Consider the following 16346-nt stretch of genomic DNA (forward strand, 5'->3'; position numbering starts at 1 on the left):
GTGCATCTACATTCTTTGTCTGTTCTCCTATTTCTGCAGATAAACTGTCTTTGCCCTCATCTAAGGCCAGTCGCTCCTGTTGTATTATCTCTTATTGGCTACTTAACAATACAACTCAAAACAATTTCCTTCTTTGTCCTTTATTACCAAATTTTTTATCACTGGATCGTTTCTGTTAACATATAAGTATTCTGTAATATTACATATCTTAAAAATTAAATCTCATCTTATCGTGCCTACATTCCATTTCTGTCCTTTGTTTTATAGAAAAATTACTCGAAGTTATTTAAACTTATTCATCACTCATTCAGTAATAAGTATTGAGTTCTTCCTATATGCAAGGTGCTTTCCTGGGTACCAAAGATATAGCAATGAGCAAAAAGATACATCTTTGCTGTTGTGGAGGTTATATACTAGTGGAAAGAAACTACCAACAAATAAGTGAAAATACAATATATGAGTGATACATACGAAAGAGAAAAATAAAAGGAAGGAGAGGAAGAGAGAAGGAGGAAGTGCCAGAATGGGTTGGGGGAATTGCTGTTTTCAATAGGGAGGTCACGGTGGGACTTACTAAGAAAATGATATTTGAGGAAAGGCCTAGAGTGTTCCAGGTGGAGGGAACAACAAGTGGAAAAGTCCTGAGAGCATATATGGTGTCCTTAAGGAACAGCAAGTGGGCCAGTGTGGCTGGAATGCAGTGAGCAAGGAGGAGAGTAGATAGAGATGAAGTCAGAGCCATGACAGGGGCCAAATGATGTAGGTCCTTGAAGTCCTTTGTTAAGGAGTTTTAATTTTAATTTGAGAGAGATACAAAACCATTGAAAGCGTTCTGATCGTAAGAGTAGCATGTTCTGACATACCTTTTCAAAGGGTGATTCTGGATGCTGGATTGAGAATAGATCATCAGGAGATAAAGGTGGAGACAGGAAGACCAATTAGAAAGCTAGTACAATATCATGGCAAGAGATGGTTTAGCTTGGACCAAGGTGGTTGAGTAAATGGTGGAAAGTAGTTGGAAGTAGATATTGAAAGACCTGAAAGATTGAATGAAGGTTATGAGGACACAGAAGAGTCAAGGATAACTAAGTCCATGCAATTGGAGGGGTGGAGTTACTGTAGAGAAGAAAGAGAAGGCTGTAGGGCTGGGCAAGTTAAAGGAACTCATAAAGAGCTCAGTCTTGCACATGTTTGGATTAGGATGCCGTTGAGACATCAAAGTAGAGAAATCAAGTAAGCAGTTGACTATATGAGTCTGGGATTCAGGGCAGAAGTCTGGATAAGAGATACACTTTTGGGAGAAGTCAACATAGAGATGGATTTGAAGTTAGACAGAATGAGATTACCAAGAGAGGATAGAGAAGGTATTAGTGGACTGAGTTCTGAGGCATTCTAATAATAAGTCAGCAAAGACCACCAAGGATATCCAGTTTGCTTAGGAAGAACACCAAGAGATTTTTGTGTCCTAGAAGCTAGTAGAGAATGTGTTTCAAAAAGGGAGAGAGTGGTCAACTACTTCAAATGGTGGTAATAGTTTAGAGAATGTGTTTCAAAAAAGGAGAGAGTGGTCAACTACTTCAAATGGTGGTAATAGTTCAGATACAATGAAGTCTGAGAATCAGCCATTGGTTTTAACAAGATGGAGGTCACTGGGGACCCTAACAAGAGCTATTTCAGCAGAAATGTGGAGGTAAATGCCTAATTAAAGTCCGTTCAAGAATGAATGAAAAAGAGTTAAAGACAGTGATAATCGCCAACTCTTTTGAGGGCAGAAAATGGGGCAGCAACAAAGTTAATGTAGGATCTGTTTTTAAGTTGGGAAAATTATTAGGATATTTGCATTGATATTAATTCAGTTAGAGAAGAAACAATTCAGACAGAAAAAAGAAGGGTGAATTTGTGGACCCATGTCCTTGAATAGGAGAAAGAGGATGAACTCTAGTGCACAAAGGGAGAGTGTGGCCCCCTAAGCACAGATAGTTTATCCATAGTAGTAGGAGGGAAGCCATGGTATAAGGGCAAATATGCAAGTGAATTGGTTCCTGTAACTATAGGAGCTTGTATACGTTTCCTTATTATCGTTTATATTTTCCCAGTGAAATGGCAAGTGAAACTAGGGGTGGAGGACAAAAAAAAAAGCAAAGAGGTATTGGAGATTTGGTGAAAGAGGCCAAGATTTGAAATAGTTATGTGAGAGATTGAATGGAATGGGCACACATAATGGGATGCTCTAGCCGCACCAAGAACCATCCTGAGTCTTTACACTTGGCTTTGACTCAGCCTGGATTTTCCCCTCAGATCTCCACATGGCTCTCTCCTTCACTTTCATCTCTGGTCTCTAATAAAATGTCATTTTAGGAGATAGCCCTTTCCTAACTACTTCATATGGAACAATATACCCTCTCTCCGCCAATACCTCCCCACCTACCATACTTAATTGTTCCATTTAGCATTTATGATCACATGATATTTTAATCATTTGTCAGTTTGTTTATTATCTGTTTTCCCCAACTAGAACATGAGCATCACAGAGGAGCAGGGACTTTATCTGTTTTGATCACTACTGTAACCCCAGTGCCCAAAATAGTGCCTGTCTATGGAAGCCACTCAAAAATATTTTTTGAGGGGTGCCTGGGTGGCTCAGTGGTTAAACCTCCGACTCTTGATTTCAGCTTAGGTCAAGATCTCATGGTTAAGATCTCATAGTCGAGAAATCAAGCTCCCTGGCGGGCTGTCTCTTCCTCTCCCTCTGCCCATCTCCCCTTCCCCCTAACTTTCTCTCTCTCTCAAAAAATAAAAATGAATTTTTAAAAAATGTTTAAAAATATTTTTGAATGGATGGTTGGTAAAGGAAGGCTGTTTCTGTACTCACAACACATTACCAGTTTATCATAAATGATATTATAAAGAATACAAATGAAAAGTCAGATGCAGAGGTCTAAAAGGGTCCCAAATGCAGGATCTTCTGTCCCTATAGAGTTTGGGGTATACTAACCCCCTACATGTGGATACATTCACCAATGCAGGAACTCTCTGAACCCTCTGTGCCAGGAACTGGGGACAAAAAAAAAAGCAAATATTATAGTAAAAGCTGCTCCTATCACTGCTATGACTCAGGAAGTTACAAGGTTTTAGAAGCTCTATGCCAGGAAGAAGACCGAACTTATATTTCTTTTTCTTTCTTTTTTTTTTTTTTTTATTTTTTAAACATTAATTCATTTTTGAGAGAGGGAGAGAGCACGCGAGGGAGGGGCAGAGAGAGGGGGAGACACAGAATATGAAGCAGGCTTCAGGCTCTGAGTTGTCAGCACAGAGCCCACCACGGGGCTTGAACTCATGGACCACGAGATCATGACCTGAGCCGAAGTTGAATGCTTAACCAACTGAGCCACCCAGGCGCCCCCCCCCCCCGAACTTATATTTCTTACTGTATCACATCTCAGTTGGACAGATGGATGAATGCATCTGTCCCAAGAGTTGGGTTAGGGCTACCTTTAAGACTGGTATTTCCTTCCCTGTTACATGCTCCACCTTTAGGCACACATTCCTTTGTTATAAAGCCATTTTGAAGGGACTGGCTTCGTTTTCCCTCACAGTCTGTGTGTGGAAAGGTAGCATGGTATGTATGGTGAGAAGGCATAAAATTTTGGTTTGGTTTGCAGCCAATTTGTTGTGTACCAGTGGATTCTCCTTAATCCTTCTCAGCCTCAGTTTTTTTCCTCTGTAAAATGAGGATTATGAAGATTATGATAAGCTGAAATGAGTTAATTTATGTGAAAGTGTGCTGTAAGCTGTAAAGAACCATGCAAGTGCTAATTATTTACATGTGACGCTTTAGAAAGGAAAATAGAAAATAATTCCAGGAAGGATGTCAAGGTTCTGCAGAAGCACTTATCTGAGATGTAGCAACAGTCCAACTTGCCCAGACCTTAATGGTGGGCAGTCTTAAAACTTAAACCTTTAAGATTCTGTAGTCATTTATAGTCTATAATTTTATAATCTTACATGTAAATAAATCCAGTGTTTACCGTGGCTGACAGTGAGAGCAATAAAACTTTCCCTGAAATATTACCATTTGTTTACTTCTAAGATTCGAAGTATTTTGATATATACTACCTCAATTCTCTTGATAATATACCTCTGATATTGGCAGGGGCAGAAATTATTGTCTTTATGTTATCAGTTGTTACGTACCAGTCCCTGGGGTTCCTATCGTAAGGATAAATTAAGTCTTGCCCAGCTTTCAAAACTGCACTTATACTTGCATTACTTGGAATATTCCATCTTAATTTTCCTTACAAAACAATGTTACAAGTAGTTAAGCATCCGCTAGATTTTAAGTTCTCCTAGGCTAGGAACAAGGCATGCCTTATTCATTACCTTACCCCCAATGCCAAATATTCAATAAATATTTCTTGGAAGGAGCAAAATAGAAAGGTGGGTGAGTAATGAATGATTAGATCAGTTCAGATGGTAAATGGATGGTTAGAAGGTGAGGGTCTCAGCCTGATGCATAAAATCTTACCTTGTATTGGCTCCAAAAAAGAATTTATAGTTTTTATTTTGTTATTTTTTTTAACGTTTATTTGTTATTGAGAGACAGAGAGAGACATAGCATGAGCACGGGCGGGGCAGAGAGAGGGGGAGACACAGAACCCAAAGCAGGCTCCAGGCTCCGAGCTGTCAGCACAGAGCCTGACATGGGGCTTGAACCCATGGACTGTGAGATCATGACCTGAGCCGAAGTCAGATGCTTACCTGACTGAGCCACCCAGGCGCTCCTATAGTGTTTTTTTTTTTTTTTTTTCAGTAGTATTAAGCAAAACATCCATGGTTGTATTCAGTGTGTGAATGCCTGCTGTGCACTGTGAATATTACAAAGCTCGATCTGATATGGATCTTTCTCTCAAAGAATTTATGTGTTCATAGAGGAAATAGAATACATTCATAGATAATTGAATAATATAGATAATTGGATAATAATCCAAGCCCGAAATTGTAAGTATCACAAGTATCAAAATATTTCAAAGGAGATTACTAAAATAGAAAACATTTTATTTAATAGAAGAAGTGAGAGGCGGGTGTTACAATGAATTTTGTACTGGATGAAAACTTTTAATTTGAGGAAAAAGAGAAGGTAGATGGAAATTCAAAGGATCTCCTGCTTACTTCAGATTTTCTCATATGCATGGTGCTGATTCTCTGTTATGTCTAACGTCACTTAAAAACTTGCATATCTTTCCTTTCCTTGATATGGTTATTTACCAGCCATTATTATAGTCTTTGTTCAGCAGCAAATAATAGAGAATACTGAACGAGAGAGAATTTTAAGCCTGGAACTGTAGTGTGGTAGTGAAGACGAAAAGAGACTGTAGGGCTGAGTTCAGCATTTAGGTGGTAAGATCAGGCAGCCAGTTTGAAGCCCACTTGTACCGTACTGGGACAGCCCATCAGGTGACGTGAAGCCCCTGCTTCTATGGACTTGTGTTCCCCTCCAGCCTCCTTAGCTGCTGCCCCACATCTGCTTCCCAACCACATCTTGTTTATTCTGAGGAGTGAAAGGAAACAATGTTTAAACTTCTTTGTTACTCCCTGTGAAAGTTAAGACAAAGGTCAGGGATAACTGTATTCACACCAAAGAACAGCTCTGTCTAATTTACTGCAGTTATGATCTAAGGACACCATATATTGGAGACCATATTCACGGTCTCAAACTCCATAATTCTGTAGAACACGAATTTATTTAAATAAGTTTATGCTTGGCAGGGGAAGGTCAGTAACACTTTAGGCTTGTGCAGCAAGCAGACCAAGGCCTCACTTCCACCCCAGCCATAAAGGTCATTGAACATCTAGGTCTCTGGAAACATTTGGAGTCCAAACTTTGACCACTTCTGAAAGTCATGTCCTCAGAGTTATAGATCAGACCATCTTCATATGTGGGGATGGCCAATTCAATACTTTAGGATGTTTGATAAACATTCGTCTACACCCTTACCCATTCAATAGCATGTAAGCAACCCCTTAAGGAAGTGAAAGGCCACCAGTGCTGCTGTTATCTCAACTGAGTTGGTATGACTTGATTTCTTGGGGATCTGGCCTCTGTTCAAATATTTATAAGGCATTATGATAGTTAGACATATGCATACATGCACCCACACACACACAAACAGATGTACACTCACATGCATGCACACCACGTTCTGTTTCTGAGCTCCCTGTACGTCCCATTGATGTGATTGTCTTCTGTTACTTCCCACGTCAGTGGTTCTTAAATCCAATAGCCTTTAATTCCCACAGCACTGTATAAGAAACCTTATTTTTCCAGGAGGAGAGGGGGAAACAGGAGGAGAGGTAGAATAATTTTTTTTAAGTTTCTTTATTTATTTTAAGAGAGAGAGAGAGAGAGAGAGAGAGAGCAGGGGAGGGGCAGAGAGAAAGGGAGAAAGAGAATCCCAAGCAGGCACTGTCAGTGCAGAGCCCGATGCGGGGCTCGAACCCACAAACCGTAAGATCGTGACCTGAGTCATAACCAAGAGCCAGCCACTTAACCAACTGAGCCACCCAAGCACCCCAAGGTAGAATAATTTTTAACAAGTATTTATAATACGAACTTTATAAATAATCCCATGCTACCTTTCAATGTATTATCCTCCCTTTATATGAGAAAACTTAGGTTCAAAGAGGTTTTGTAATTGACTTGAGACCCTCTACAAGTAGTAAAGAACATCAGGTGCTTTCAGCCAGGCACTGTGCCCCCTTGCACGTGCCTTTCCAAGTTGTGCTCACAAAGCATGCCTCCTAGGAGACACCTGTTATTTTAAGACCTGTTATCACCATCGATGATTATCTCTGGAACATGTATATCTTAGGTAACATAGGAAAGATAAAAAAGAATAAGGCATAGTTATTGCGTTGAAGGAACTTAAAGCTTATTTGGGTAAACAAGAATAAGTTAGAACATGGGAGAGATTTAGAGGAAAACTCTAACTGCTAACGTACATGGTTCAGACTACATGGTGCAAGAGTTCGTGTACGAGGCGGGCCCAGCATGGGAGAGACAGACTGAGTGGCAACTTTCAAAGCTACAGTCCTCATTAGTTGCCCTCGTAATTGGCCATCTGTGATAGAAAATTATTCCACTTTTAATCCCATCAATATAAACAGAAACAGTGAATACAGCCATTAGGGTCATGTACAATAGTCTGATTACATTTTGTAATATGTTCCCAAAGATGGGTTGTGTATTTGGCGGTCACACACGTGTGATGCGTAAAGTGACAAAACGTGAAGCACTTAAAGAGCAACTGTCCATTTGATTGCCCCAGTCGTTCACGTTGAGCCAGTCTTCCTACCTTGTGCCCAAGTGTTCCGAAAGCAGCTGGAGACAAATCTCCTCCTGAACCTGAGAGTAGCTCATCTTTGGGCTGTGTGTGGAAATCCCTCAGAAGTCGTTCTCACACAGAGAGGATTTTGTAAAGCAAAATCATCTGTGGGATCTCTTGTAAATGCTCATGCCAGCACTTCCCTCTCCCCTCTGATCTCGCTGAACCATAATGGGCCGGGGGAGTGCCTGGCAAGCTATTTCCAAATGCTCTAGAGGTGACACTGATAAACCCCTCTCCCTTTCCAGCATCAGTGACCCAGAGAGGCCACTGCCACTGCTGGTCTGGGACTTCTCAGGCTTAACTGAAGGCAGGCAGGGACACCGGATGACCACGGCACTGCCTTAGCCAGGCTTTCCCCTTGCCCCTTGGTTCCCTCTCCAACAGCAGCTGCCGCTGCTGGTGCTCCCCAAGCAGGTGGGGTCTGGCCAGAGTGAAAGGGAACAGCTCCCTTAGGCCACTCCTGCCTTTTGGTCCCCCGGCTTAGGGCACTCTTTTGGGGGAACTTAGATGTTTACTCCACTCGAGGGACTATTTAGCAACAATGGGCTCTTTGGTTCCCTAACTAAATAGACTGACAAGACCAAATTCTGTGGCCAAATTAGGAGCAAAGTTTGTTCCCAGATGCCTCTGAGTATCTCTCTCTCCAGCCTTCCATGTCCTGATAGCCCATTTCCCCACAGCCAATTTGCAGTTGCTTTAGGCACGTTTCACTGAACATCCTGTGTGGTTTGAGCAACCAGAATTTACAATTGTACACAGTTTCTGTCAGTGATGGAAGGTAATCTTTTCATCTTATGTTTTAAATTAGCATATAATAAAAAGAAATGTTTTACATAATTTATCTTTAAAAAATTATTAAAAGCCTATTTTGTTCGTTACTTCTCAAAGAAAAATACCATGCATCTAGATATAAAAAGGCTCATTTCCTCTACTAAGTATATACTTTCCAGACAGTAACCCAATTTTAGTTTTATGCATGCAGCTGAATCACGATTAACAATCATATTTTAATTTTGATAAAAATCATGGCCATGTTTACGTCGAGCCCATCAGCTGGTATACATTTAAGTCCTTGATTTTGTGTAAGTCATCAATGTAGTTTGCAGGTTTCTCTGTGAGAGAAGGGGCAGCAGTTGAATGAAAGAAAGGCTAAACTATAGTTTCTGGGGAAAGATGGAAATCTCAAAAGGTTTGGGGGACTGGGGCCTGGGGACACTCTCCCTTCTTCTGTTTGGATGTTTGTCTTTGTGATGGGAAGGACACCGGTATTTATGAGGGTGTCTGTGTAGAGGTACAAGAAAGTAGAGCCACTAGTAAGTGAGCCCCCTTGTCCCCTCCCCAGGATTGGGTTCTGCGGGCCATGGCGGAGGGTGGAAATTGGGCAGGAAGTGAACAAACACCGCTCCCTATCCGAGGTGGCTTTGTCCCGCTTTTCTCACAGAAGAGATTTACCCTTCACCATTCTACAGTATAAACTGTAAATATCTGTTCTTATACTTTCCCTGAATGCAGTGCTAATGAAAGCAAAGACCAATCATCAGGGGTGAATTATTTAATACAATAATGTTTTAATAGCCGAGAAGAGACACAAATAGTAGAGACGCCAGTGGCTAATGGATTTCCCTGGTAGGAGATAAAAGGCTGATTACACAGCAGAGCAAGTGAAGACCTGGTGCATTAATGACAATTTACAGGTCAGCTCACTTACAGAAGTGATTGAAAACACACCATCTGTTTTCTAACTGTAGGTTGATAACTCTGATTTTACAGATGCTCAGCGTCTCCATCAAGAATTGTTACTCATTTGTCTCTCTGAGCCTTGTTTGGCCCCACAATATTTTACTGGCTGAACCCCCAGATTCTTTCCAAATCAGTTTCTAAATTGAATGGATTGATAACTGTCAATCCTGGTTCCATTCAGCCTTTCTCTGCCAGGTTATATAATGAAACCCTAATGCCCTAAGACAGCCATTGTATATATTGGATTAACTCTTTCTGATGCATTTACTCAGATACTATTTAAGTACCATCCTTGAGAGAGTTGAGAAAATAGTCACTCAAATAATCTCCTGTGTTCTGTAGTTCAGATCTGGAACCCCAAATGAGAAAGACTGTATCATCAATTACTGCTTCCCAAGTTTCTCCCACCTCTCTTTTTGTTTCTCCTTCTCCCTCTTCTTGCTTCTGCCTGCCTTCCAGTTCCCCATCTCCATGTAGGCACCACACACACACACACACACACACACACACACACACACACACCCTCCCTGTCTTTCTCTCACAAGGGCAAGAAAGGGGGATCCCAGGTTTGGCTTCTACCCCTGCCCCCTTCCCCATTTCACTGCTCTGTATCTTCTGTAATAAATATGCAGCAGAGTGCAAGAATGACGTGTGAGGGCCGTGGAGCGACACTTCCAGGTTTAGGTCATGGCTCTGGCACTCTCTAGCTAGTGACCTTGTCTAAGTCCAACTGTTCTGTGCCACTGTTGGCTTATATGAAAATGGCGGTACTAGTAAGACCTACCTGAAGGAGTTGCCGTGAGAATTAAATTATTTGGCATACATTAAGCATTTAGAGCAGTGTCTGGCACATAGAAAGTCTACAAGTAAAATTGCCATTATTGTGATTATAGGAGATTGTTGGGAGGCCAGGCAATGTGATCCTCTTCTTGAGACTGTGAATTAAGCAGGGCTTTGTAACTTGTAGTTGGACGGGTGGAAAGAAAAGAAAACATTGTCAGGCCTCTTTTGCTACCTATGTATTGTTGGTTAATTGAGTTCATTAATTGAACTCAAAATTGTTGTATACCTGCTATGTGCTAGATTAGTGGTTCTCAAAGGGTGAACCATAAGCTCAGCAGCACCAACCTCAGTGGAACCATATTGGAAATGCAAATTCTCAACATCCTCCCCAACCTTCTCTGAAGATGGGGCCAAGAAATCTGTGTTTTAAGAAGCCCTGCAGGTATTTCTGATGGGCTAGAGTTTGGGAACCACTGCCCTAGATGTAAAACGTAGTCACTCTGCTGGGCTCTGGGAATATAAATATAAATGAGACCCTGTCCCTGACCTTCTGGAGCATACAGTATAGTGAGAGGAACAGATTTGTACACAAGAGCAAGACTAAGGATTCTGAGAGGAACAGTGCAAACGCAGAGCCACAAAAGAGGGGGCGGCCAAGTCTGTGTTTCAGGAGGAGGGTTTGGAAAGCATTCCTAAACAAGTGAGACATGAATTAACCCTTAGAAAAGGACCGGAACCTTTCCAGTTGTGAGTGGGGAGGAAAGGTATTCTATGGCAAAGAGTGCGCTAGCACTTGGTAGTGGGTAGACATGCACACGTTCCTCAACTTTTAGAAAGCAGCTCCTGGAGCCGCCTGGGTGGCCCAGTCAGTTGAGCGTCCAGCTTCAGCTCAGGTCATGATCTCACAGTTTGTGAGTTCAAGCCCCTCGTAGGGCTCTATACTGACAACTCAGAGCCTGGATCCTGCTTTGGATATCGTGTCTCCCTCTCTCTCTGCCCCTTACCCACATGCTCTGTCTCGGTCTCAAAACTACACATTAAAAAAATTTTTTTTTTAAAAAGCACCTCCTGGAGAGGAGGGGTTTTGTGTTGTGTTCACTGTTGGATTCCCAATGCCTAGAACATGCTCCTGCCTCACAGGAGGCACCAGTAACTATTTGAATGATCAAACACAAAGGTCCTGAATTTTCACATGTTTAGTTTTCGCCGCAACATTTCTTCTCACCATGATATTAAAACAAATAAAACAAACCTAATTGTGAGTTCTCTGCTTCAAAGCATTATATCTCTAAAAGAAATTAGCCAGTGACCGGATTGTTCGTTTAACACACTGTATATTAAAATATGGGTTGGCAGTGTGAGACTATCACCTTTAAATCTGCCAGGGTAGCTCAATGAAGCACAGAGCACTGGCCTGATACATCCCTATCTTGCACCTGCAACTCTATCCAAATGGACAAATTATTGATGCTTCTTATAAACACACTGGTCTTCACAATAGAAACCATGACAGGTTCCTCATTAAAATGTGAAGAACAGAATATCCCTCGCACATATTTCCTTCTGCTTTAGTTAAAATCAACTCTGCATACAAAATGATGGGGTCTTGTGCTTTTCTGGTCATGCTCTCATGTGTTACCTGATGCCAGATGCTCACTCTTCTTTCTTCTGTACTTCATAGCGTCAGAAACGTCCCCAAGAGCATCTCTGCATCTTCACATTGACCACCACGACAGGTCTGTTGCCGATTCAAAAGAAAGGACTTATGCCAAATTAGACCTCAGTACTGAGATCTCCTTCCTTTCAGAACCACTTCTAAGAGAGCCATCCTGCGGGATTTCCTCCCCAGCATCACTGCGTACCTAGTCTGGCTTCATGAACCCTGTTAGTTGCATCCCTGGCCAGCTTGCTCTGGCCTCTGATCTGACAAAGTGGGAAGCTCCTCTAACCTGTGTTCCCCACCAAGTAGACCAGAGATCATAGACCTTTCAGAGGACAAAGGGACTTTGGAGATCACCTTTTCTATTGCCTTCTAGGAACACAGCCCTTCTAAACATTGAACATGTACGTGGTCTATTATGTGATGGATGGAGAAATTAAAATATATAACAAATTTTAAAGCTAAAGCTGACGTGAATTTTCCTTTACCTCTCTTATCTCCAAATGCAATCTTTTAGATAGAATTGGGATTAAAAATAACCCCCAAATTAACTTAATAAATGAAGTGATGTTTTAACTTTTCTCTATTTGATCTCTGGGGTTACTGCTCTCCAGCAACACTTTTTTGTTAAACAAGCAAGCCTTCCAGTGTAGGAGAACTATGATCACAGAGTAGATTTGGCTGAAGAGTTGCTTGAACGTGTTTGAGAAGCATAGCCAATTTCACATCATAAGGCAAGTATTAGAGGTGTTAATTACAAGTCATTTCTGCCTGGACCTCAGTTTTCACATCTTTAAAAAGAGAGAATGGGATTCCAAGTCTTTCAGGGGTAGGATTCTATTAAGTTTTAGGTCTTTCCCTCCAGAGCAGCATTAAGGAGCTAAGGAAGGGTGTGGAGGAGGGCTGAGGGCAGAGAACACGCAAAGCTCACTCTACTTCTTATACGCACACACACACCTCCTTCCTTCACGTGGTTCTCATCATGTCTAGATGCCCTTTGTTTCTGGGTGCATATTAGAATTAATTGTGTTACCAGTGATAAATAAGCAGTGGAAAAAATAATACCAGGTGATTGTATAACACCACTGATAATAAGAGGTTTTTAAAATATACTTAAGTTTTGTGTTTTTGTAACTTTAGAAAAAATACGGATATGGTTTTGAATGAGTGTGGCACTTTTTAGCTCCTTATATTTACAGATTACTTCATCTTGTTAGTCGTGCACAGCTTTATTATCTGCAAAGTTATTATCTCTGCCAGGTATTGGGTCAATAAGCACTGGGTTTACAGAGGGAATATAGCTTGATATGGTTATTCATTAAGACATTTTAAAGACACATTAAATAACAGTAGAGTTGAGATAGAAAGGGGAACAGAAGAGCACCTGGGTGGCTCAGTTGGTTGAGCATCCAGCTCTTGATTTTGGCTCAGGTCATGATCTCACAGTCATGAGATTGAGCCCCATGTCAGGCTCAGAGCTGGGTGCATGGAGCCTGCTTAAGATTCTCTCTCTCCCTCTGCCCCACCCCCCATGCTTGAGTGAGAGTTCTCTCTCTCCCTCTCTCTCTCCCTCTCTCTCTCCCTCTTTCTCTCTTTCTCAAGAAGGGAGGAAGGAAGGAAGGAAGGAAGGAAGGAAGGGAGGGAGGGAGGGAGGGAGGGGAACAGGAATATGTGAGATTATCTACCCATGAGATTCCAGGCAAGAATTGACAGGTTTTACTTGAAGGTTATCACCCTGAATCCTACTGCCTCTCTCCAAATATTGTGAACCTTATGGAAAGAGCATTGAGCTGGGTGCTTTTGAACTTGAAAACTTTGTTCTTTAAATTTTATCTTTCAATTCATCCAGTGCCTCAGTTTCTCTATAAAATATATAGTTTTAAAATTTCAATTCTTACCCCAGGAGCATCTTTAGAGTTAATATTTGTGGAAAGAAGGGTATATTTGTTAAATACCTTGCACTTCAAAGACATAGTTGTTCTAAAATAGGGTGGAATTACTGGCTTTTAATACTTTGGCTTCTCATAAAAAGAGACCTCTAACATCCATGTAGCATTTAACACACCAGGAATTCTAGGTGTTCTTCGCCAGTTTCACTTTTTCTGTTTGTCTTTCTTCATTTCTTTAGTTTATATTGGTTCTGGAGGAAAAGGTTTGAGACTACAGTTTTTGTGGGTTAAACTCACAGCCAGTGGTCAGTGCTGAAGCTAGTATTAAGTGAATGCAGGCCATTGGTGGGCAGAACATACATTCTTGGCATATTGAGTGCATATAGATTGGAGCCAAGGATGGGGACAGAATTTCATAAAATCCACCATGGTGTAGATAAGATTTTGGTAAGCCAGTTCATGCAGGAATTAGAAATCAGTGAAAACACTGACCCCACATCATTTCATCTGAGCTAATGACTTCATTTATCTAAACGTTTCATTTGTTTCATTTGTTTTATTCTATGCCCTCATTCATTACTACCTCAAAGTCTTTCACAAAAATTATCTTTTAAAAGGTTATTTCCAAGTTTAATTAAACATAGGAAATATGAAAATTGACGTTTGGTCTGCAGGAGAAGGGTAAAAGTTCCAAGTTCCAGGGACATTACTTGATGGCTTGAAAGAACCTGGCTGCAAAAGGGGCTCATAAAAGAGATAAACATCTATTGAACAGGCTATTGTTTGTCCATAGGGGTTTGAAAGCCAGAAGGAGGTTTCAAAAGCCATTACAAAGTTAATAGGAAGCTTGCAATTCTTGGTGGTTGAGACTAACAGTGAATATAGGACTGTGTTTACAGATAAACACTACCTATGCTACGGACAGTAAAATCTTTATGAAGCCCAGAGTGCCATCATTAGTAAGGACGAACCAAAAAATGAGGAGGGAGGCAAAAAGAGAGATACACTGAAACTTTATGTTGAAAAATAATTTATGTTCCAAGAATTCCTGTTTCCTAGATTTTGTGTAAGAGTAAATTTTAAAGGTATAGGAGATTCATTGGCTCTGTTTTGAAGTAGAAAAGTTAGAAACTATTTCATTTGCATACATAGAAATGTGATCTTGATAAGAGAATAATGAGACACAGTATGTTTGTCTTAGGGATCTACAGACAAGTGAAATAGAAAGCATACAAACTGTGGATTATAGGTGAAATACGCCATCATTATGGACAGTATGAACAAAGAATGACTTTACTAATCAGCAATGTATTTAATAATAAAATTCAAGTTAATTGCAAAAACATAGTTACCATTTTCCCTCAATGGTAGTTTCCCAATAAAAATTATGTATTAAATTACTCAGTCTATTGTGTGCTAAATTCAGAAAATTAAAAGTAACTTCACTTGCTGTTTGTATGTAGCTACCCAATTTTTGGTGGCTGTGAGAGAATTCACTTACTGTGCCATTTAATTAACAGCAATATTTGGTAACTACTTCAAAGTAATTCTAACTCCTCTTATATTCTTGTTTTGCAGCTTGGCTCGTCCTCTTCTGTGCCTTTTACATCTATTTTTTCTCAGCTTTTTATGACTGTTGTGGTTCCTCTCATTATTGGACAGGTAAGGTCTCCCTCCAATTTCATCTATTCTTTTTTTGTGTGTGAATCAAATTGTGAATTCTCATGTAATGTCAGGACAACTGAGGCAAAAGATAGCCAGAGGAAGAGACAGTTAAAAGAAAATATAAGACCGTGAAACACAAGGTTTCATCAATCATAATATACCCATATTTTTATTTCTTTATTTAATATCAATCTGCTTTGCAGAGAGCTGTATATAGGGATGCCTGCACAGAATCTTGATTGTTTTAATTTATTATCTCTGTTTTGTAACTATATAGCTCGCTTAAAAATACTTAGTAAATCATTTCCTTATTCTCCTTCTGATAAAGTCTCAGCACTTATGACTATTGTTGGGGAAAAAGCATCTGGCTGGCTGGCTTCTTCCCAGCTCTCTTCAATAGCAGTGATCATACTTGTGATCATGTAATTAATAAAATAAACATTTAATTCTATTAGCTCTTAAAATTAGATCTTAGAAAATTTCATTTCCTTTGTCATTCTTATTGAATTAGACTAATGGGAGAAATCCTTATATTTAACCTCTTATAGCAAGTTAATAATAAGCACATAATTGAATTATAACATGCAAATTTAAAAACACTGTAATGGAGCACAGAATTGTACTACTAAAATGAGTGAATCTCAGTGAATCTCAGGAAAACACTGTATGTTAAAAATACAAATGTTGGTTTAAGAGCAACTAGACTCTAGTTCTTGGTTCTACTTTTTATTTGCTGTGTGACCTTGGGCAGGTCATTTAATCTCCTTAGCTCCAGGTTCATAATTTATCAAATTATATAATGATAGTACCTATCTCAAGGAGTTGTTGTGAGGATTAAATTAAAAGTGGATGCATAGAAAGTTTTCACCATAGAGCCTGGCATCGTCATTTTCAAATTCCCTGTCAATACTAAACAAGAAGCAACTCCTTGAAATATTAACCGTAAATAATTAACTATAAATAATTTGAAATATTAACGATAAATAATGTGTTACATGTACAGACATGTAATATTTACACACTGTCTTAGCTAGGTTCTCTGGGGAACCGTGTGAGACACAGGTTTCCATGCAGGAAGTTGGCTGGGGGAATACCCTTGGAGTGAACACCTTTGGGAAAGTAAGAAAAGTAGGACGGGGAGGAGGTGCAGGATGATGTAGTTCCAGCAAAGGCCTCTAGCTGCTCTGATCCCTCAGAGTCATCCTGTCTAAGACAAGAGTGCCC

At 40.3% G+C, this 16346-nt stretch overlaps 1 protein-coding gene across 5 annotated transcripts in view; it reads left to right on the top strand.

The window, feature by feature from the left end:
• The window catches only part of SLC10A7 (solute carrier family 10 member 7), a 258926-nt gene that overhangs the window by 190632 nt on the left and 51948 nt on the right, over positions 1-16346 (top strand). For 3 of the 5 annotated variants that reach the window (XM_045466362.1, XM_045466343.1, XM_045466351.1), the window contains one exon: positions 15036-15119. In XM_045466362.1, coding sequence (XP_045322318.1) covers positions 15036-15119 — 84 coding nt within the window. Of the gene's footprint in view, positions 1-7232; positions 8279-15035; positions 15120-16346 lie in introns of those variants that run through there. The other 2 variants (XM_045466388.1, XM_045466382.1) reach the window with 2 other exon arrangements.

The sequence above is a fragment of the Leopardus geoffroyi genome, chromosome B1 (assembly GCF_018350155.1).
Source record: "Leopardus geoffroyi isolate Oge1 chromosome B1, O.geoffroyi_Oge1_pat1.0, whole genome shotgun sequence".
Taxonomy (NCBI): Eukaryota; Metazoa; Chordata; class Mammalia; order Carnivora; family Felidae; genus Leopardus; species Leopardus geoffroyi.